Source organism: Nicotiana attenuata, chromosome 2 (assembly GCF_001879085.1).
Source record: "Nicotiana attenuata strain UT chromosome 2, NIATTr2, whole genome shotgun sequence".
Taxonomy (NCBI): domain Eukaryota; kingdom Viridiplantae; phylum Streptophyta; class Magnoliopsida; order Solanales; family Solanaceae; genus Nicotiana; species Nicotiana attenuata.
This window is the reverse complement of record NC_031990.1, coordinates 14030688-14055724: the sequence shown is the minus strand read 5'-3', so window position 1 is coordinate 14055724 and position 25037 is coordinate 14030688. Positions and strand designations below refer to the sequence as shown.

Sequence of the window (25037 nt, the reverse complement as noted above, 5' to 3'; positions counted from 1 at the left end):
TCCGAAGGTATACAAGATTGTTTGCCGTAGATAGTTTACGGGTTGTCACTGGATGGTGCATGCGAGCAAGAAGGAAACAGGGTTGTGGAAAGTGGGTAAATATATTGGCACCCACAATTGTGAAATGGACACATTCAATGGGAATGACTTCAACTTGGATGTTGACTTGATTTCTCTTCAACGGATTCCACACATTGAAGTGTCCATTAGGTACAAGATCAAAGAGTGTATTACATCCGTCCACCAGGAATATGGGTGTACCATTACCAAAAGAAAGGCATATCTCGGGCGCGAACGTGCATTTGAAATTGTTTATGGTGACTGGGATAAGTCATTTTCATCTCTACCTAGGTACATGACCGCACTGAAACACTTTAACCCCAGGACTGTTATTGAATCGAAGCATAAGCGGAGTCCAGGGAATACCGGAATATATATTCAGATACGTGTTCTAGGCATTTAAATCAGCAATTGATGATTTTGTGCATTGTCGTCCGGTAATTTTCATAGACGGTACTTATGTCTATGGAAATTATGATATTAAGCTGTTGATCGTTGTTGCAGTAGATGCCAATGGACAAATATTTCCACTAGCTTTTTCCATCTGTGCCAATGAAAGCCAAGAGACGTGGACGCTATTTTTGAACCACTTGAAGCAGCACGTTGTCAAATAACATTTAGGTATTTGTCTAATATCTGATCGGCATTGTGGTATATTAAGTTCTGTAGAGCATTTTCCTGAATGGTAGGAACCCTATGCATACCACCGTTACTGTGTGAGGCACCTGAAGGTCAATTTTCAGAAGAAATATCCCAACAAGGACTTGCATGATTTATAGCCTGTTTGGCCAAGCTTCTTTTTGGCCAAAAGTGCTTTTTTTGGCCAAAAGCACTTTTGGCCAAAAATTGAGGTGTTTGGCCAAGTTTTTGGAAGGAAAAAAAGTGCTTTTGAGGAGAAGCAGAAGCAGTTTTGGAGAAGTAGAAAAAAGTAGCTTCTCTCCAAAAGCACTTTTTTGAGAAGCACTTTTGAGAAAAATACACTTAGAAGCAGTTTTTTAAAGCTTGGCCAAACACTAATTACTGCTCAGAAGTGCTTTTCAAACTAATTAGCCAAACACAAACTGCTTCTCACCAAAAGTACTTTTGAGAAAAGTACTTTTGAAAAAAAGTACTTCTCAAAATAAGCTGAATTTTGCAGCTTGGCCAAACGGGCTATTAATGTGGATGGCTGCAACTGATCACCAACAGTGCAAATTCAGGAGGCGCATGGAATCGATCCGGTAGTTAGACGAAAGAGCCTATAATTGGTTGATGCGGCATGAGCTTCACAAGTGGACATTGCATGCTGATGGTGGCAGACGATGGGGAACCCTGACTACAAATGTGTCGGCAGAGGCGGATCCAGGATTTAAACTCTATGGGTTCACTTTTAAAAATTTTAACATTGAACCCATTATATTTTTATTTTTTAAGCAATCCACTAGGCAGGTGCCTAGGGCTAGTTTTATTAATAATAAAAAACGAACCACATAGGAAGAGTACATGTAAGGGGGGCATGGACCTTACCTTGCTAATCCTATTGAGGCAAAGAAAAAGCCTCATCTTCTAGCAAGCATGTAAAAAATAGGAACTTGAAAGAACCAAATATTCTATGATCGCCATAGAGTTTGTAACACACTCTACGACGCTATTACAAATGATGATGCTTTGAAATGATAAACTAAAACCATGTAGAACTTATAGTCTTGCCCCTCATTTATCAAACTTGTGAATTCTTTAATTTGAACTTCCTTAAAATCCTCTTTACCTGTCTTCAAGTAATCTTCAAAATTCTTCATTTCTTCCCCGATTGGACCTTGTAGATGTGGCAGGGGCAACCCCTTTTTGCTTTGCAGCTCTCATTGGAAGTTGTCTGAGTGTTACTCCTTGATTAGCCTCCTTCATTTTACTATGCTTAGGAGAGAAATCTCCACTTATGGCTGTCAATTCATCTTCTTCTGCTTCATCATAAATATCAAGACGTAAGTTGAGCTCTAGTTTTTGATTATCTTCTTCTTGTAAAATCATCTGTAATGGTTCCTGCCTCTTTACTCTCTTTGCACTGGCTCATGTCTCTTTGCTTTTATCTTTTGTGAAGTCGTTTTTGAGCCAGTTGAGCTTGCATTGTGATATTGTTGTTGTAGTAGACTGTTTGTAATCTGCTGCTGCTGTCCAGCCATGAAGCTTATAGGAAAATGTTGTTGTTGTCCTGCATTTGGATGCAGTAGTGCATCACATTGAGTGCCTGCACGCTGGTGTTGCTGCCCAGGAGATTGACCATCAGCATAAGCAGCTTCTTGACTGTTTGGACGACGCTGCTGCTGCCCAGATTTTTGTGTTATCACATTGTATTTTTAAAGTTATGGGTTCAAATCTTTTATTTTTGCAATTTTAATGAATTTTTACACATAAATTTCTCTCCGCGTCGAAAGTTATGGGTTCAATTGAACCCGTAGCTACAACATTGCATCCGCCTCTGTGTGTCGGAGTCTTTGAACGGGTTATTGAAGTCTGTGCGTGGATTGCCTGTCAGTGCCATGGTCTAGATGACATTCAAACATATGGCGGAGAGGTTTGTTGAAAGGCATAGAGGTGGGAGAGCAACGGCCAGACGTGTCATCTCTCTCATGCCACGTACTGCACACGTGTCCAAGTACTGCACATTAAAACAATGAGCCATTGCAGCATGTCCAGGTACTGCACACGTGTCATCTCTCTCATGCTAGGCGGGAGAGCAACGGGCAGTCCATCAACGGGCAACCCATATAAAACCTCCACGTCCTGTAGTGTGATGGTGGCCTCACTAATGGGCAGGTGGAATGTGTATGTCTCCGGTCGCCACCGCTCTATCAGAGCCGCGACCAAAGACCAATTGAGATGCAGCCGCCCGATCTCCAAAATCCTGTAGAAACCCGTCTCCCGCAAGCGTGTGACTACACGATCATGGAGAACTCTGTCATGCAGAAAGTCCCACATGTCGTCCACTCTCCTGGCGCGGAGAGTCTGAGTCAGTAACTCACCCTCCCATATGTGGGCGGACCTATGATCGCCCTATAACGAGAGTAGCTCCCCGCTGGAAGGTCCGGGATAAATAGGCGACACCTCCATGTCGTCTACTGTAAATTAAACAACATTAATTACATGTTAGTTTTATAATTTTATATGTTTGTTTGTAAATTAAATAATTAAATTTTATAATTATACAATATTTAATTATAATTTATTCACATAAGGGTTCCATGCTCGATATTTGAGGCCCAGTAGCATCAAGATATCCTAAATTCTTCTAATGTGTTAGTTTTATTATAATTTTTTTTGTTAGTTTGTAAATTAAATAATAAATTTTTATAAATTAATATTCACATATGGGTTTCAGGATCGATATTTGGAGCCCAGTAGCACCAATTTATCCTGATTTCTTCTATGTGTTAGTTTTATTATTTTACATGTTAGTTTGTAAATTAAATAATTATTATTTATAAATAAATGTTCACATATGGGTTCTAGGCTCCATATTTGGAGCCAGTAGCACCAATTTATCCTGAATTCTTCTATGTGTTAGTTTTATTATAATTTTATATGTTAGTTTGTACATTAAATAATTAATTTTTATTATTAAATATTCTCATATGCGTTCCAGGCTCGATATTTGGTGCCCAGTAGCACCAATTTATCATGAATTCTTCTATTTGTTAGTTTTATTATTTTACATGTTAGTTTTATATTTTTATATGTTTGTTTGTAAATTAAATAACTAATTTTATAATTATATAATATTTAATTAATAAATATCCATATATGGGTTCCACGCTTGATATTTGTAGCCTAGTAGCACCAATTATATGTTGACTATAATTGGACAGAGTTTGTGTTTGATCTATCAGTTATTTTGACGTATTTTTTAGTATAAGAGATACTTAAACTACAGGGAAACTACGCTAAAAGACACTACATTATACTATGTTAAAAGGCACTATATTTTACTAGAGTAAAAGGCATTACATTTTACTGCCCTAAAAGGCACTATATTACTAGTCTTTAAGCAAATAAATAGTTTAAATCGGATAAAATACAAAAAATACATTGTAATCACAAAAATACATATAAAACAGTAATAGTAATTTATTAACAAATAATAACGATTTCACAATTTTTACATATTCATTAATATCTTAGTCCGGATAAAAATAACATACCAATTTAATCGCAAAAAAAAACACAAAACAACATACAACACATTCAAAACAACTAATATGCATTATTTATACGAGTTTGGACATTAACTAAATCGGAATACCTCGAATTATGTTTTTCGGAAAGTTGAAGATTTAAAAATTTGACTCTGAAACAAGCAACCCACAACAATAGAAGGCTTGGCTAGGATGTGGGACCAACAATATCTACTTTTTACCGGACGAGTGGGGTCTACACGAGCTTTTTGGGACGTTAATGGAGGGGGGGGGAGGGACCGCTGTATTTTTTAAAAGAGGAAGGGGGAAGGTTCTGGGTAGAAACATGGGGGAAAGGGAAGGGGATCTATTATTTATATATTTAAAACGCGGTTCACTACCGCATTTTATATAAATGCAGTAATGAACCGCGCTTTATATAGCTGTCTTATCAACTTCCAATAAAGCGTTGTATTCAACTACATTTTATATAAAACATGGTAATGAACCGCGCTTTACCTTAACGTCCCAAACGACCGTTAAGGTAAAACGCGGTTCATAACCGCATTTTATATAGAATGGTAACTTTTTTTTTACACCTAAAAAGGTGTTTTGAGTCCAAAAGAATCACATTTCGGTTTCGGACTCGTTATATGTGATATGGAGGATTCAAACGGGCACCACGTTTTATGTACATCTAGAAGTTTACGTGTGAAATGAGATGTCCGGAAACAGCAAAAGGTACGCACATGAAACAATTAACAATGAAGTAATAGCTCTAAAGTTCAAACAATATGAAGTTCCGGAAAAGCCCCCGGTCGGCAAGCTAGCATGTTGACTTCCTGCTAGCTTATTCTCTCCTGTAACAACAACAACAAAAAAAAAAATTCAGTATAATCCCACATAGTGAGGTCTGAGGAGGGTAGTGTGTATGCAGTCTTATTCCCTCTTATAAGAGAGTAAAAAAAATAAAAAATATCAGGGAGAAATCCAAATTTAGGCTGACCAACAATTGTTAATTAAAAATTAGCCACTATTTTAAAATTAATTGAAATCTAGCCACTTTTCATGCAGGAGTTTTGTACGCATGAGTTTGTTTCAGCTAAGCGTAATTTTGTCCAATTGCATCTCTGTATCAATTAGTAGCTATTTTTTAATTACCTTGTAAATGCTGGCTATTTTTTTATTACTACTCCAAAAAATTTGTCTAGTTCATTGCTATTTTGACAAAATACTGGGGTAGAAGATTGAAGAATTAACCTAAATAGCAATCCATTCAATTACTTAAACTAAAAATAACTGGGGAATGTGTAATATATATATAATCAATATATAATCTATGTATACCAGCTAAGAAATTAAATAATAAAACTAGCCGGCTATTTGTGTTCCTTTGAAAATTTTCCGTTTGGGCTTTATAGTGTTTATATCAGAAGTCAAAAGGTTTCCTTTGATATGTCTCAAAATATTTCTGTCTTTTCTAAATTCATGTCTAATCGAATACCGTCAAATAAATTAAAATAATGGGAGTATTATTTAGTGCTCAATAGCCAAAGATCACAATTTCAAAACGAATGTTGTGAAGCCGAGGGCTATCTTGAAGAGAAAGAAAAAAATGAATAAAGTCTTCGTAAAGAAATTGAATAACCTTTTATAGACCTTCATGATACTCAATAAGGAGACCCTTAGAGAAAAAGATTCAACAAAGGCACCTAAGCTAGTGAAACAAACCAATTGAGTCTCTCATTAATTGCAAAAAGTGTTAGTAATGAGTTTATAGGTTGAATGAGCTCCTTTTTATTATGTTCTCATGTTCAATTTATAACCTTTAGTAAAGACAAATGCAAGCAATTTATGCAGCTTGATTTCGAATGAGTTTCATATGACTGTTTCAAACTATAACATTCAGTATAACATTGAACTACTAGCCATTAACGAAAATTTAACTATTAACCACTTAAATTTTGTTTCAATGGAAAAAATAAGCAGGGAATGAAATATCTGAGAATCACAAATCCATCACCGAATATTCCATCAGGGATGTCATTCAATGTGGTCATAGGGAGCCCTTACACATTGATGACCATAAATATTCTCATCAATTATCACACTATTTTTTTTATAACCATATGAGTTTGTTTGAACTTTGACTATTTTTATCATTATAGATTCTTAAGTAATTTTGTCCTCCTAAGTTTAGACAAATGTAAAATAAACAATTTTGTTTCAATTGAAATTAGAACCATAATCTCACATAATTTTTATTAGGTCACACATTTAAATGCATTTAACATGACAATAAATATACAACAACCTAGTGAAATCCCATAAGTAGGGTTTGGGGAGGGTAGTGAATACACATACTTTATCCCTACCCCGAGGAGTAGAGAGACTGTTTCCGAAAGACCATCGGCGAAAAATAGATAAAAACAATAACAATAACAAATAAAACATGACAATAAGTATGCAAAGAAAATTTGTGGACTTACAAGTAAGAAAATAAAAAAATCTTACTTCCCAAAGTAGCAAATCAAAAGGTTTCTTTCATTCACAACCGCAATCTCCAACGGTCAAAATCCTTATCCTAAAACCTCATCCAAATGCTGCTTCCCTCCACCTCTCATTCCCTCCTTCTCCCTTCACCCCACACCACCAAACATCAAGATTTCCACCATTGTGATAAGAATCTAAAAGACCCTCAAACAAAAGCCAGTTTTATCTCCCACACTTCCCTCTTTCTCTTCCTCTTTGGCTGGCTTCTTGCCCTCCATATCAGCCAATTTTTTTGCATTGCAGAGCTAAGAAAAAAAAGTGACCCTTAACCATGTCTTGCTCAAATTTGACAATGTTGGTATCCTCAAAACCATCTCTTTCTGACTCCTCCGCACTTTCTTTCCGCTCTTCTGTCAACCCTTTTCAGCTTCCTAACCATAACTCATCAGGTCCTTCAAACCCCTCAAGATCATCATCAGTCACCCCTGTTCACTGTGGTCTTCGTGATCTACGTGATCGGATTGAATCAGTCAAGAACACTCAGAAAATTACTGAGGCTATGAAGCTTGTTGCTGCTGCTAAAGTCAGAAGAGCTCAAGAAGCTGTTGTGGGTGCTAGGCCTTTCTCTGAGACTTTGGTTGAGGTCCTTTACAACATCAATGAACAGCTTCAAACTGATGACGTTGATGTTCCCCTCACCAAAGTTAGACCTGTCAAGAAAGTGGCTTTGGTTGTTGTCACTGGTGACCGTGGTCTTTGTGGTGGTTTTAACAATTACCTCATCAAAAAAGCTGAGGCCAGGATAAAAGATTTGAAAGCTCTTGGCATTGATTACACTATTATCAGTGTTGGCAAAAAGGGTAACTCTTATTTCACCCGCAGGCCTTACATTCCGGTAGATAAGTTCCTTGAAGGAAGCAATTTGCCCACTGCTAAAGATGCTCAGGCCATTGCTGATGATGTTTTCTCGCTTTTCGTGAGTGAAGAGGTTGACAAAGTTGAGCTTTTGTACACAAAGTTTGTGTCTTTAGTGAAATCTGAGCCTGTGATTCACACCTTGCTTCCATTGTCACCAAAGGGAGAGATTTGTGACATCAATGGGAACTGTGTTGATGCAGCAAATGATGAGTTCTTTAGGTTGACAACAAAGGAAGGGAAATTGACATTGGAAAGAGATGTTATGAGAACTAAGACAAGTGATTTTTCACCAATCTTGCAATTCGAGCAGGACCCTGTTCAGATTCTTGATGCATTATTGCCACTTTACTTGAACAGTCAAATCTTGAGGGCATTGCAGGAGTCATTAGCCAGTGAGCTTGCTGCTAGGATGAGTGCCATGAGCGCTGCAACAGATAATGCAACTGAGTTGAAGAAGAACCTTTCTAGAGTGTACAACAGACAGCGTCAGGCAAAGATTACAGGAGAAATATTGGAGATTGTTGCTGGTGCAGATGCCTTGGTTTAAGCATACTTCTTCTTGTTCCCCTGCAATTGTGCTTCTCTGTAGGTACAATAATGAAGTCTAGACAATTCTTATTTTCTGCTTCTCAGCCTCGTACAGACTTTGTGCACAAGATGAGAACCACATTATATTTTGTACACAAGGCCGGACCAAACTTATATTTGTATTTCAATTTTTCCTGCTATATTTGTAAAACATGAATTATTGAAAGCCTGAACATTCACTTCCTCGTATAGCTTTTCGTATTATGTTGCGTCAATCTGTATAGATCAGTTAAAGCACTCATGTAATTGCATATTGTATCCGCTCTTTATAGCTTCACCGAGAAATACATAGGTAGATTAAATATGGAAGCACCACCCATTCTAGAAGAACAGACTGATTTAATCAACCGGTTATACTTTTAGAATGTGGCCTAAGTTTTCATGGATTTTCCCCCTCTACGTCTTAACGATAAAACTGTACCATCGTTAGCTGATCTGCTATGAGGTTCAAAAGGACAATGACGATTGAGGGTACATTGTGAACTTCATCTTTTACTATACTTTCTTCCGTTATTGATAGTGAACTTGTAAGTTTGACAACTTGCTTTGGAAGCTTGACAATGGAAGTGAAACAAGCCATGTACTGTAGAATGAACTTTGTAACCAATGCATATTGCTTAATTTGCTTATTGGAGGAGCAATAGAAGTGTGTGACGTAACAGCTAAAGATCGATGATCTGGGAACATTGTTTTGATAGAGTTCCAAAAGGTTGAATCATGTCAGAGTGATGCGATTTCTCTCCTATTTCAAATATGTTAGGAGTATATGTTTAAGAATTTAGAACTATTCAGAGGTCAATCATTGTTTTAGTAAAGCTCAAGTTTTGATCCTTCTCCCGAGCTCAATTGGTAGGCATTTGATTTCTTGTCTGGACATTTGTGTGAGAGTTAATTCTCTGATAACTGGAAGGGTGATTACTTAGGAAATATAATTTAGGAGAGGAGGTGGCTGACTCTAATGTATATGCTGAAGCTACTACAGCACAGTAATTACAACATGGACCAATAGAATGTAATAAACGCCAAAGCCAGAGTAGTAACTAGTTGGAAAATGCAGGACTGTTGCTCGACATAAAAAAAAACACCGTGGAGAATGGATTCAAAGACTTTCTAACTAGATATGTATCTATATAGAACAAAAGGAGATGGACTCTAACTTCATTAAACTACCACATCTTAAATTTTGCATAAAAACTTTGTCAGAATACAGAATTACAGAAGCCAAATTTATGAAGTCAGGATAGATAAGTTAAATGTGAAGTTATAAACTGGAACATCAAACCATGAAGTTCTTTCCTCACAAGGTCATTACTCAAGAAAATGCATTTTATGCCGGGAGCAGTAAAACCTGCCCTGCCACTCCCTATCCCCTCACACAAGGAGGGTATAAGGAAATCATTTAATGCATTACTTCAGTATTAAAGTTTCTTATATAGTGAAAAGATACTTCAAACAACTATCTCCATGATTAGCTCAAATGTTGCTTGAAAACTATCAATTAGATAACTTCTAAAGGGATTGCCAGCATCATTTCTACATTACCTTCTTAACTTATTCTAAGGCAGGATAAGTCTTTATCTGTTGTCGACTGAGGAAAGATCCAATGGTATGCCTACCTTCTATTCTCATTTGCTCTTTTCTGCAACGTTAGTGTTCCCCTTTCATCCTTATGAATAGGCCTGAAAATACAAAGTGCCCTGACTCGCATAATTATGAGATCGAAGTGAAGAATAAAGCAAAGGTAGGAGAAGGCTTGCTAAGAAATTAAAGGTCCAATGATTTCCAGAAGCTTCAACCGCCATCTGTTTCAACTTCTGGGAAGCATAATAAATCTCCGGAGAGGATTTAACTGAACTGGCGGGAAATAGGAAAATCTAGTGGAAAGTAAATTGGGAACAGACATTTGAGATTCTCCCACAACTGGAAAAGAAGGAAAAGCATATAGCTCGTATGAAGTGCGTTCAGAGTTATACTTCAAAAAAAGTAAGCTAAAAGATAGACATATAGTATAAAGAAAAGAGCGCAGCCTTAGATCTTCCAGTTCTTAGGAATAAGGAAATTCCGGCACCAGACCTAAAGAATTTCCAGGAAAAGCTTCATTCTTTGATTTACCAAAAGAGGATATACATGAGTAGCATAGACTTTTAACAGGAGAAACTGCGGAATTGGTTACTACTAGTACTGGATTAGAATCATGAGGAAACGATTACAAAGACTAGAACCATAACAAGCCTGATCATTCAACAAATGCAAAGAAAAGTAAAGATTGGACGGACTGATACAGTTTCAGTACAGCATGAACAATAACGCAGCATATTTCTGGTTTAAATTGAATTTTCTTCCATGTCAGATCTGCTCAGATTCGTGAATTGAAAGAGTTCTATTTCTTATTGAAGCATGAACGTGGCAATACGTTGAAGAGAAACCATTCAATAAGTGCATGATCATATTTGCACTAACTATATCAAGTACCACAATTTCAGTAATCAACATACATGAAACAGTACCATGAATTCAGAAGACTACCTGGTTATAATTACATAGCCATATCAAGTCATCAAAGAATCAAATGCATGTTCGTTTTCGCTGCTGTATATCCTCTGATCTGAGGCATTAAATTCATCAACTTAACAAAGAGGCATGGTGTTATTAAATACATTTCCTATCACTACATCCATATAGCTCAAACTAGTAGTCTGACTTGCTATAACTAGTTTTGGAAATGGCAAGTGAGAAAAATTAGTTTTGAAATGTAGATATAGTTTCTAAAAATGCAGTAAAATTTTACTTTTGAAAATTAAAGAGAATTGAGACCTAAAGTTGGAAGATCTGATCCTGGTACCCAGAACCCCTTCATTCTTGTCAAAAAAGAGCATTAAACAAAATTAGTAACTGAAATAATCGTCAAACAACACATTCCTCCTCATTAAAACTGAAATTAATTCAAAGGCAAGACAATTACGCATAAATAAAGCAAAACAGAAGACTTCATTGATGTAAATACAATCTACTAAGCACACTAATTTCTTCTTCGCACCAATATAAGGTAACTGCACTACTTACATTAATCCTAAAGCCACATAAACTAAAAACCCACCCAAAAAAGCAAAATATAACAGGAAAAAAGTCAGATCTAATTAGATGGTAACGAGAGATGGATCATAATTATTGGGTTCAGAAAAAATGGGTGCAACTGCAATGAGCTTCTTTCTCTGTAGACAGCAAGGACGGTGGTTCGTGATCTTCAAATTGAAGCAAGGAATTAAGCCCTCTGTGGTTGCTGCTAAGAGGTCTATTTCTGAATTGGGTATTTGCCACATTGCAATTGAAGATTGAGCATCCATGGGTCTTGATTTAGCCGTGATTTTGGAGTTCCTGAGTTGTGCCAATGCTCCTGGCTTCAGGTATGTATAATAGGACGGCATTGAAGATCTCAAATTCATGCTTCTTATATTAGATTTCATTTTTTATTTTGGAACTTGTGTTGGAATTGGAGAAGAGCGGTTTTTAGATGAGGGACGGAAGTGTGTAGAGATGAGGTTTTTGAAATATAAGGAAGTTGTAAAAGCGGGAAAGTGGTTGGCGGGTCATGATTTTAATGTTAATAAAACTTACTTTATATAAAAAGACCTATTAAATGTGAAACTGTTTTGCCCTTCCCAATTTTCTTGGGAAATTTGAATATTAAGCAGCGTCTATTTTGAGTTTCTAAGGAAACATTTGTTCATAATAAAAACGGAGTTGTAATTTTACCTTATACTTTCTTAATCCAAAAAGGCATAGTATTATTGCAATTTGAAAAATTAAAACAAAAATCTTTGATTATGAATCTAAATAATATCAAATATAGAAATTGTGATTTGTAGTAAGTTTTTTTTTTATGTGACTTATTAACATGTAAATTTAACTTTATACAAGAAGTTGTTAGCTTCACCCAAAAATTAAATGTGTTCCCTTTCATATTGCCAATGAATGCATTTGAAGTTTTGCCTTATATTCATTTCGTTACATGCACCTTTATTTATGGAGGATACGAGATAAAATAATGCAACTGTAGCTGGCACTTCAAATAGAAGGTGGTGTTTGTTTTAGAGTTGGCAAAAACTGAGTTTCCTAGAGAAAATTCTCATGCATTGTAGGCCTTAGAGTGGAGCGGAAGCAGGATCCTGTGAATTCCAGTGAGATATTTGTCTGTCAAATTTGATACTAGTAAATTCTACTAATGGCAACGGATGATAATAGAATTAGAACCCACGCCGTCAACGCTAATACAAGAGATAGTTGATAAACACTGAAGTTGTCAGGTTCAAACTTGATTATAGAGTCATAAGATTACTTCCCTCCAATGATATTACTCATAAAATACAAGATTCAAACTCCAGGCACCAAATCCCACCACCCATGCCAGCTTGGGAATGGGGTGCATACAATATGACAAACTTGAAATAACTTTCTTAATCTTATTTCTGTAGAATCCTATGTCTGGCTATAATAGGTTATCAGTTGACAACCAACCAGCATCTCTTTCACATTATTAGTGTTACCTACAATGAAATGGAACAAGCAAGTTATAAAACTCTAAAAGGATTATCAGTTGAAACTTCATACTAACCTTTTATGCAATCTTTGTCTACTAAAAGTTTCATACAATGAAAGCAAATATGTCACAGCTGATGTATGTAACGACACAAAACTGTATGATTCAGACGATAAGATCTCCACAATCATATCATTTTCCACTTTATGCTCATTAAAGTCAAACAGGATATGTATCAAGCTAGAAACAGAGAGAATGGTCCAACACTCAGTGAGTGTTAACAGCAGATATAGAAGACCAGAAGAACATAATATAGAAGACCATTGTACATTTTGTAGATTTTGTCCCCTCAAATACATATTTGGAGCCAAACAGGAAAAACATAAGAGGTTTCTCCCACTATTAACTCTCATGTAATTGCTAGCAAAATTACTGCTTCATAATATTTTGTCCTAGTGGTCAGGAATAAGAAATTTGGAGTAAATTACCTTGATCCAGAAATGATCAAATCTAACTGAGGGATCAAAGAAAAGTAATAAAGTGGCTACAAAGAACAAGTAACAGTAATCTCCAGAAATTTCTATCACAGCAAGAAATCTTAGGTGTTTCACTGCTTGGAATAATAAGGAAACCCACGAAGAAACCTTAAGTAAACTACAGTAAAAGAAAAATGAGAATCTTCCAATGGAATCCAAAATGGTACATTCTCTTAACCATGGACAGGTCACCCAAAAGCAGGAAATATATAATTTATGTAGGCAGTAATATCAACTCTGCATATTAATTCGTGTAGGCAGTGAATTTTTTCCATCAAACTGACAAATGGAAGAAGCCAATATTCTAAAAACATAAGCAAGAAAAGCAATTTAGAGGGGAAGCTTACTTCTTTAATCTGTTAAAAGCAGCACATCAGCCTGTAGTGCGTAGTAAAAGAAGAACCAGACGCATGGGGAAACACTGCTTACTATTGAATGTATAGCACGGGGAGGGATTAACACTGCTTACGATTGAATGTATAGCACGGGGAGGGATTAACTAGAGACTCCCCATTTACTCCAATGCATCAAGACGAAAACTATAGTAAGAATTCACCCTTGAATAAGCACAGAACACACTATAATTGCACAACCATAAAGTGATCTTCTTTACAAAGAAACATTATTACTTCAATAAATAAAATTTCCATTCATAGGACATAATTTAATATGGAAGTCCAAAAGAACATAGAGTTTCATTCTGTAAATTTTGTCCCTCAAATGCCTATTTTGAGCCAAGCAGGAAAAACATAGAGGTCCGTCCCACTTTTCTATCATGCCATTTCTAGCAAAGTCACTGCTTCGTAATATTTAGTCTTCGTTGTCAGGAATAACAACAACAACTACCCAGTATAGTCCCACAAGGTGGGGTCTGGAGAGGGTAATACGTACACAGGCCTTACCCCTACCCGAAAGGGCAGAGAGGCTGTTTCCAATCGACCCTCGGCTCAGGAAAAGGAATTGTCAGGAATAAGAAATGAGTAAATTATCATGATCTGGAAGTATCAAATCTAACTGAAGGATAGAAGAAAAAATATGAAGTGGCTACAAAGAACAAGTAGCAATTATCTCCAGAAACTGCAATCGCATCAAGAAAGCTCAAGTCTTTTCGGAGAATCGGAATAATAAGGAAACATGCAAACATAACTTAAGTAAACTGCAGTAAATAAACTAGATCCAAAGTCAACAGCCAATATTCAGAGAATATAAGCAAGAGAAGCAATTAAGGTAATTACTCTTTAATCGGTTAAAAGTAACACATCAGCCTGCAGTGAAAGAACAGAAACCAGATTTATGAGGGGGGAAATGCCTACCATTGAATGTAAAGCACGGGAGGGGGGGGGGAGATTGAATAGAGATTTCCTCAAATCTGTACATTTCAATGAATGCATCAAGATCAAAATTATAGTAGTAAGAAGTCAGCATTGAATAAGCACAGAACAAACTATAATTCACAGCCATAAAGTAATCTTCTTTAAATATACACATTACTTCAATAAATCAAATTTCCTTTCATGACACTTGCAATAAAATTCACATGAAAACTCATGCAAACACACAAAAGATTAAAACTGTGTAGAATAGATCACTTTATTCATATAAATTTGTGTTTTTTCTACATTTCTTGTTTGTTGCAATTACAAAAGACAAATAACAAAATCAAAAATTCAAAGGGGAAAAATCCCCCTAAATACACAAAGTTTCAGTTTTTTCTATATTTTTTCACTATAATTATCCAATTCTCGCAAAAGATCACATTTTTACGAATTGGATTCAGTAAAAATGGGTGCAACAGCAGTGAGCTTCTTTCTCTGAATAAACCGAGGCTGGCGAAATCGGATCCATGAATTGAAGCAAGGAATGGCATCCATGGTTTGAAAGGGGTCGGATGACGCGGTAATTAAGGGAATTTGTTGAGCATAAATAGCAAACTGAGATTGAGCATTTTTCAACCTTGATTTAGCAGAGATTTTGGAGTACCTGATTTGGGCAAGTGCACCTGGTTTCAAGAATGTGTGAAATGATGGTGGTGATGTTGAAGATCTAGAAGTTCTGGTTCTCGTTGAGGGTTTCATTGTCGGAGGTGGAGAAATTAGGACTTTTCTGGGATTTTGGTGGAAACCCTAGGAGGAGAAGAGTGTGGGGTTGTTGAGATTGGGATATGAAAGAGAGGGAGGATATGAGGGTTTAAAATACGGTGATTTGAAGGCGGGAAAAAGAATAATAGGCGGCTATTGTAGTTGGGCTTGGGCTGGAGAAGGTTTTTGGGCTGATTGGTAATTAGGGCTTGTTGACATGGCCCCATTGTTTCTTGGCCCAGCATAAATATATACTAGTACTAGTATATTTTTATGTAAATTTGACGAAAAATAAAGAATAATGGAAGGAAAATACTCATATTAGTGATACTAATTGGTTGAAGCTAAGGCTTAGTCATATTGATATTTGTGCTTATTTTAGGTTCAATAGAGTCTTTAATTTTGTAAATAAACATGGAACTTGTAGCAATAGAGAACCTAATTTATTGGATATTATGTGAGACGAGTCTACATGAAGACTAAGTTGGCGTTTGGCCATAAATTTTAAATATTTTTTACTTTATTTGGATTTATGGAATTAGAGTTAAAGACGGAGTTGTGTTTGATTATACTTTTTGCAAAGGAGAAAAGAGAGCACTTTATTTGGAATTTATGAAGATGGTGTTACTAATCTGTATTTGTAAACTAATTCTGAAAAAAACAGAATAACATACAAATAGAAATTGTAAAGAAACAAAAGTTAATCTGAGCCCACTGAATTCACAATGTTTCCTTAAGGAATTTAATCCCCTCCTAGTACCCAAGGTTATGGATTATTTCCTCCCACGATAGGACGAATTACACACTGGTGTAGTGGTACTTCAAACCCCAGTGTTTCAGCGAACACAAAGTTCGGTAGCAAATCACACTTACTGTTTCTTTATTTGAAGTTAAAACAATGTAGAAGAAGAAGGAGAAACTCAGAAAATCGTATGGGAAATCTGAGAGAATGGACTTGTATTTATAGCCAATGTTGAGCTGAAATCTGAATAGGTGAAACTCTTCATAATGGCTGTTTATGCAAAACGGTCATAGCATAAATGCCATAACATAAATGGCTATTTACTCAACAATAAAGAGGGGAAATTGAGCAGGGTAGTTAATTTTCTGATACAAAAATAAAAAAACGAAAAATTGGATTGGATTTTAATATTAATATTCTTGAATTTAATATTAATATTTTGTTATTAAAAAGGATATTTAATAACATTCTGTTAATATTTACTATTAACAAATAAATTTGGTGCAAAAAATTAATCAATCAATTATTTGACCAAATCCAAATCCAAATTCGAAGCCGAAGCCGAGCTGAGCGAGCGAGCGACGATGACGACGCGAGGCTTGCCTTCTTCTCAACTCTTTAAGAGCTAGAAGAAGAACAATTGCTTATATACCCATTAAAAACCTCTTCCTCTTCCAATATGGGACAATGTCCCTTTGCCGGGGGGGGGGGGGGGGTACGGGTTAAACTTTAACTACTCAAAACTTTTAAATTTTTCCCTTCCCACTTTNTGCCCATTTGCCAAGGGGGGGGACTTAAAATTTCACTCAAAATTTTTATTTCCCTCCATTTTTCATTCACCCTATTTTAAGCCTCATTAATGCTTAAAACCCCAACAATCCCCCACATGAATGGGGGAATGGCTATATCACGGAAATATGCATGGAAAAACTGTGTGATTCGCAAGCAAGGATTAATTGCACCTGGATAAGTAGGTTTCCCTTTGAACTTTCCGTAGTGAACTTATGTCGGATATACTCGGTCAATCGGTAGATTTGATATCTTTGAACCTTTGAACTTTGGTGTATACCTAGACAACCATAAGTCACACAACTAACCCTTAACCGTCTTTGGTTCTCATTATTGTGTTCGTTTCAGCCATGAACATCGCCTGGTTTCATAAGTGCGTAGAGAACTGGCCTTACAAATTCTCCTTGAAGCGGCTAACACTTCACACTTATATAGGTGATTCCTAAACGTACCATCCCGTAGATACACTATTTGATATACCCCATATCAAATTTAGAAATCATTAAAAAGCATTAATGTTTTATCCTTGGTACTGAACATTGTCTCATCACGAGAATGGACCAAAAGTTTAGTTGACAATGTTGAACCGTCATTAATGACTTTGTTCGATCTCCTTGAACCTAGATCTTGGGATCTCCAATCTTCTAGGTAGAGTTACCGCCACTATGACTTGTTCTCGGCCATAGTCCCATTCCCTTAATGACTTCTCAACTACCTCTCTAGTTAGGACTTTTGTAAGTGAACCTGACACATTATCACTTGACTTTACATAGTCAACCGTGATAATTCCTCTAGAGAGTAATTGCCTAACGGTTTTATGTCTTCGTCGTATATGACGAGATTTACCGTTATGCATAACGCTCCCAGCCCTTCCAATTGCCGCTTGACTATCACAATGTATGCATATTGGTGCCAACAGTTTGGGCCAAAATGGAATATCTTCCGAGAAATTCCGGAGCCATTCAGCTTCTTCACCGGCTTTATCTAAGGCTATGAATTCAGCCTCCATTGTAGAGCGGGCGATACAAGTTTGTTTGGACGACTTTCAAGATACCGCTCCTCCACCAATAGTGAATATATCCACTTGTGGACTTAGAATCAGTTGAACCAGTGATCCAATTTGCATCACAATATCCCTCAATCACCGCAGGATATTTACTGCAGTGCAAAGCAAAGCCCTGGGTATGTTCTAAATATCTCGAAACTCGTTTCATTGCCATACAATGAGATTGACCTGGATTGCTCGTGTATCGACTCAATTTACTTAAAGAACAAGCTATATCTAGTCGTGTATAATTCATGATGTACATTAAGCATCCCAACACACGAGCATAATCCAATTGTGATATGCTTTGGCCTTTGTTCTTTGCTAATGCAAGATTCACGTCAATTGGAGTCTTTGCAACTTTAAACCCCGAGTGCTTGAATTTTTCAAGTACTGTCTTAATATAATGAGATTGTAACAATGCCAGATCTTGAGGAGTCTTATGGATCTTAATCCCCATAATTAAGTCAGCAACTCCCTAGTCCTTCATATCAAACTTGCTAGTTAGCATACGCTTAGTAGCATTTATGTTAGCAATGTCATTACTCATTATTAGCATATCGTCCACATATAAGTAAACAATGACTATGTGATTTGGAACATTTTTAATGTACACACATTTATCACATTCATTTATCTTAAAACCATTTGACAACATTATTTGGTCAAATTTTGCATGCCATTGTTTGGGTGCTTGCTTTAGTCCGTAAAGGGACTTAACAAGTCTAAATACCTTCTTTTCTTTACCTGGAACCACAAACCCTTCAGGTTGTTCCATGTGGATTTCTTCCTCTAAATCTCCATTCAAGAAGGCCGTCTTAACATCCATTTGATGAATTTCAAGACCATACACTGCAACTAATGCTACTAACATCCGTATGGACGTAATTCTAGTAACTGGAGATCTATGTATCAAAGTAGTCATGATCTTCTCTTTGTCTATACCCTTTGACTACAAGTCTTGCCTTAAATTTATCAATAGTGCCATCATCTTTCATTTTTCTCTTAAAAATCCATTTAGAACCCAAAGGTTTATTTCCAGGATGAAGATCAACCAATTCCCATGTATGATTGTTCAATATGGATTCTATTTCACTATTGACTGCTTTTTTCCAAAACAATGAGTCCGAAGAAGACATAGCTTCTTTAAATGTTCGAGGCTCATATTCGAATAAGAAAGTCACAAAATCTAGTCCAAATGAAGTAGACGTTCTTTGACGTTTACTACGTCTTAGATCCTCCTGATTAAATGTACTTTCTTTTTTTTCTTCCCGAGGTCATTTAGATCCTTCACCAATCGACTCACATTCCTTTTTATACGGATATATATTTTCAAAGAACTCAGCATTATCTAATTCTATAACCGTATTATTATGAATGTCGGGATTTTCTGATTTATGAATCAGAAATCGATATGCTTTACTATTGGTCGCATATCCTATGAAAACACAATCAACGGTTTTCGGTCCTATTTTTACCCTTTTGGGTTTAGGAACTTGCACTTTTGTCAAACACCCCGCACTTTAAAATAATTCAAGTTGGGTTTCCTTCCTTTCCATTTTCCATAAGGAATGGATTGTGTTTTGCTATTGGGTACTCGATTTAGTATTCGGTTAGCCGTAAGAATGGCTTCCCCCCACAAGTTCTGTGGCAAACCAGAACTTATCAATAATGTGTTCATCACCTCCTTTAATTAACTATTCTTTCTGTCTGCAATCCCATTAGATTGGGGCGTGTAAGGGGCCGTTGTTTGATGAATAATTCCATATTCTAAACATATTTGTTCAAAAGGAGATTCATATTCACCACCCCTATCACTTCTTATCATTTTGATTTTCTTGTTAAGTTGCGTTTCAACTTCATTTTTGTATTGCTTGAATACGGCTATTGCTTCATCTTTACTATTAAGTAAGTAAACATAGCAATATCGAGTACTATCGTCAATAAAAGTTATGAAATACTTCTTTCCACCGCGAGATGGTATTGGCTTCATGTCGCAAATATCTGTGTGAATTAAGTTTAAAGGATTTGAATTCTTTTCAACTAACTTATAAGGTATTTAACATACTTAGATTCCACACATATTTGACATTTTGATTTGTCGCATTCAAACTTAGGAAATACTTCCAAGTTAATCATTTTTCGTAGGGTTTTATAATTAACATGACTCGGACGTATATGCCATAATTCATTTGACTCAAGTAAGTAAGACAAAGTTGAAATTTTATTATTATTCTCAACAACCATTATATTCAGCTTGAAAAGGCCCTTAGTGAGATAACTTTTTCCTACAAACATTTCGTTCTTACTTATTACAACCTTATAGGAAACAAAAACATACTTAAAACCATTCTTAACCAGAAGTTCAGCAGAGATTAAATTCTTCCTAATCTCGGGAACATGAAGGATGTTGTTCAAAGTCACCACCTTGCCAGAAGTCATCTTTAGAAAGATTTTCCCACATCCTTCAATCTTGGCGGTTGCAGCATTTCCCATAGAAAGAGTCTCTTCGGGTCCAACAGGAGCATATGTTGCTAAGGCTTCCCTAACAGCACAAACATGGCGAGTGGCTCCAGAATCAATCCACCACTTCTTAGGATTTCCCACCAAGTTGCATTCAGAAATCATAGCACACAAGTCATCAACATCTGCATGCTTTTCAACCATGTTTGCTTGAACCTTCTTCTTGTCTTTCTTCGGAGCACGGCACTCCGTAGATTTGTGCCCAACTTTCCCACAGTTGTAGCAATTTTCGTTGAACCGCTTCCTGCTTGGGTTGCTTTTCGGTCTAGAAGCCCGCTTCCTCTTTCTCTTATTTTGAGAAGTATCCTCAACAATGTTTGCTACCATTATTGTTGAGTTTCCACGACCTCTCTTTTCAGCAGCTTTATTGTCCTCTTCGATTCTTAACCGAACAATGAGACATTCAAGGGACATCTCCTTGCATTTGCAAGTAGTTTTTGAAGTCCTTCCACAAAGGAGGCAACTTCTCAATCATCGTTGCTACTTGGAATGCTTCAATGATGACAAGGACTTCAATGAAAAATCTGTTAGTAAAAATACTAAGATTATTACTTTCGACATCAGTATTAATTTGATTTACACCTTCAGCAAGGTGATCGTGAATAATCACTTGCAATTCCTGGACTTTGGTAATAACAGACTTGCTATCTACCATTTTGCAGTCCAAAAACTTGGCGGCAACGAATTTCTTCAACCCGGCATCTTCAGTTTTGTATTTCTTTTCAAGCACAGTCCACAATTCTTTTGGCGTCTCCACGCCACTGTAGACATTATACAAATCGTCCTCCGGTCCGCTAAGAACATAATTCTTGCATAGAAAATCAAAATGTTTTCACGCCTCAATCACGAGAAAGTGTTCATTCTCTGGAGTTTCATCGGGCAGAACAGGAACATCTTCCTTGATGAACTTCTGCAGACTTAAAGTAGTCAAGTAGAAGAACATCTTCTGCTGCCACCGCTTGAAATCTAACCCGGAAATTTTTTCGGGTTTCTCCGCCGGTGCCAATGCCGGTGTTCGGCTTGTTGATGCATTGGCAGTCACCATTGGAACAACCTGGTTCCCGTTATCATTAGTCATTTATGTAAAAGAATGACATAAACAAACGTTAAAATCACGTAGATTTTAATCTCCAACGGAGTAGAAAACCACAAAGGTTTTAAACTCCAAAACAGTGAATATAACACAAATACAGAATAATAGTTAAATTCCTTAAGATTGTTAGTAATTTGTATTTGTAAACTAATTCTGAAAAAAACAAAATAACATATAAACAGAAAATGTAAAGAAACAAAAGTTAATGTGAGCCCACTGAATTCATAGTGTTTCCTTAAGGAATTTAATCCCCTCCTAGTACCTAAGGTTATGGATTATTTCCTCCCAGGATAGAACGAATTACACACTGGTGTAGTGGTACTTCAAACCCCAGTGTTTCAGCGAACACAAAGTTCGGTAGCAAATCACACTTACTGTTAGGGCTGCTTATCGGGCGGATTGGGCGGTTATTTACTCTTAACGGTTTGGCTTAACGGTTATCGGCTTTTAAATGTATTAATCTGTTAGCCACCCGATAAGATATCGGGCGGATTGGTATCGGTTTAGCTCTTATCGGGCGGTTATCGGGCGGTTTATCGGCCTAGCATACATATTCACAAATCAAAATTATCCTCAACTAGGTACTGTCGTACTGAAGTCATTCAAATCTAAAAATTTTATCCAGCAATTTTCATCTTTTGGTTCACTTCGAAGCAACTTACTTCTAAAAGGTTGAAACTGAGAACATTCTTCTTCCTAACAATTTCAACTATGAATTTCTTAAGAGTATTTTGCCTAATAAGCTTAGCTGGTAATGCATAATATAATTTAATCTAGCTAGCAGAAAAGGTTCATTACCACTAGAAGAGAAAAAACTGTAAATTGAAAAGAAAAAAATGACTAGCAAACTTCTGATAATGTTGATTTTGATGGGAATCATAAGTAAGAGTACCTGGATAAGAAGATAAGAAGCCGCGAGAGGGAGAGACGAGACGGCGAGAGGGAGACTGGTGGTTGGTGGAAGTCGACGACGACGAGGACTGGTGGGCGGTGGGCGGTGGCTGCTGGTTTAGGCGTTAGGGTTTCTATGATTTTGTCTTTTGATTATTTAGGAATAGGAATGCGTTAGTTTTAGTCTTAGAGAATAGATAGACTATAAACTATAGAGACAGAACAGAGACGGGTTTGTTTTTGATTATTCAAGGTTCAAGGGTTTTTGTTTTTTTATATTTAATATATATAAATAAAAATAAATTTTATATATATATATATATATATATATATATATATATATACATATATTNAATAAAAAAAATTCAATCCGTTCCCCGTTCGTTAAGCCGTTACCAGTAAGCCATTAAGCTTCGGTTCGGATCGGTTTTCGGTTTTGGATCGATTTTGAATACCCCTACTTACTGTTGCTTTATTTGAAGTTAAAACAATGCAGAAGAAGGAGGAGAAACTCAGAAAATCGTATAGAAAATCTGAGAGAATGGACTTGTATTTATAGCCAATGTTGAGCTGAAATCTGAAGAGGTGCAACTCTTCAGAATGGCTGTTTATGCAAAGCGACCATAGCATAAATGCCATAACATAAATGGCTATTTACTCAACAATAAAGAGGGAAAATTGAGGAGGGTAGTTAATTTTCTGTTACAAAAACAGAAAAAGGGAAATTGGAAACGGTTGGATTTTAATATTAATATTCTTGGATTTAATATTAATATTTTATTTTTAAAACGGATATTTAATAATATTTCTGTTAATATTTACTATTAACAAACAAATTTGGTCCAAAAAATTAATCAACCGAAGCCGAGCCGAGCGACGACGACGGCGCGAGGCTTGCCTTCTTCTCAACTCTTTAAGAGCTAGAAGAAGAGCAATTGCTTATATAACCATTAAAAACATCTTCCTCTTCCAATATGGGACAATGTCCCATTGTCAAGGGGGCGAAACTTAAAATTTCACTCAAAAATTTTATTTTTCCTCCATTTCCCAATCACCCTATTTTAAGCCTCATTAATGCTTAAAACCCCAACAGATGGAGTTAGAAAACATGTTGGAATCCAACTCCGAGTTGGATTTGAAAATTTTATAACCTCGAATAAATTGAAAATTTATTCCCTATAACAACATTTCTATATAAAAAATATTCACAATAAAAGCCAAATTCTTTCGGAATCGACTTTTATGTTATGTTATAATATATATCCTTTATAACATCACCTTACTATAGCAGCCAAAAAATATTGGAACAAACGAGGCTGTAATAGGGAGTTTTGACTCTATACACCTAATGACATAATGATATTGATATAGCAAGAAAATAGAACTATATTTCCCGAGAGATATGGAGTCATTGACAACTCAATTTGTAGAATCTAGTAAATATAGAATGAAGTCAGTGACTTTTTATTTTTATTTTTAAAGTCAGTCACTTCAACCCTATGTGCTTCGGAAATAATAGGAAGGGAAGAGAAAATAAATAAGAAATGCAAGTAAAATGAAGAATGGGTAATGGTTTCACAACATTTGCCATTTAAATGTGTCTCTTGGTTTATTGTAGAATTATAAAGTGAGGAAAATAGTACTCTCGCTTTCCATTTCCCAAAAAAGAAAAAACGGAAAAAAAATCACGTGCTTATACTGCTTTGTCTGGACTCTGGAATGAACATGTTCCTTATACTTATTTGGTTTAATTAATGCCAGTAAGAAAAGAGAAAGATAATAAAATGGTTGTAAAGTGGTTCTGGTCCACTAGTTTTGTTATTTATCTCTTCCTCATATTCATAATTTCATATTGTGCATCTTTCCTACTCACATCGCTTCTTGATGTAATTCATTTTGAACAAATTCAAGGACACCACCAATAATGTGATTAAAATTCTACCCATAGGGCATATTCTAGGCTCTCATTTGTTTGCACTTAATGGAGGTCTGAATCTTAATCATTCAGATCTCAGACATTAAGTGCATTTGTTTTTAAAGTCTGAATCTTAATTATTAAGTGTTTTTTTTACTCCACAATCACTTAAAGGGTCTGAATAGGTCTGTATGATTAAGATCTATAACATAGACTTGGGGAGAAATTCAAAAATAGCCAGATTTACAACTGGTCGTTCAAAAATAGTCCAGCTTCAAAAGTAATCGAAATTCAGCCACTTTTTATGTAAAGATAAATCTGAGCGAAAAAATTGTTCAAAACCCGAAAAATATGCCAGTATATTATGCTGGAGTTCCAGCATAAGTATACTTGAACTCCAGCATATTATACTGGAGTTCCAGGATAAGTATGCTGGAACTCCAGCATAATATGATGGAGTTCCAGCATAAGTACACTAGAACTCCAACATAATATACTGGAGTTCCAGCAAGTATACCGGTCCAGCATAATATACTGGAGCTTGGAGCACCGGTGCTCCAGTCTCCAGTATATTATACTGGAGCCAGCAAAGTATACCAGTCCAGCATAATATGCTGGAGTTCATACACAGGTGCACCGAACTCCAGTATATTATGCTGGACCGGTCTCTGTTGCAGCAAA

At 36.2% G+C, this 25037-nt stretch overlaps 1 protein-coding gene across 1 annotated transcript; it reads left to right on the top strand.

Annotated features, from left to right (window-relative positions):
• LOC109244499 (ATP synthase gamma chain, chloroplastic) lies at nt 6854-8398 on the top strand. Its single transcript, XM_019411607.1, has one exon. The coding sequence runs from the start codon at nt 7033-7035 to the stop codon at nt 8164-8166; it is 1134 nt and encodes a 377-aa protein (XP_019267152.1). The 5' UTR covers nt 6854-7032; the 3' UTR covers nt 8167-8398.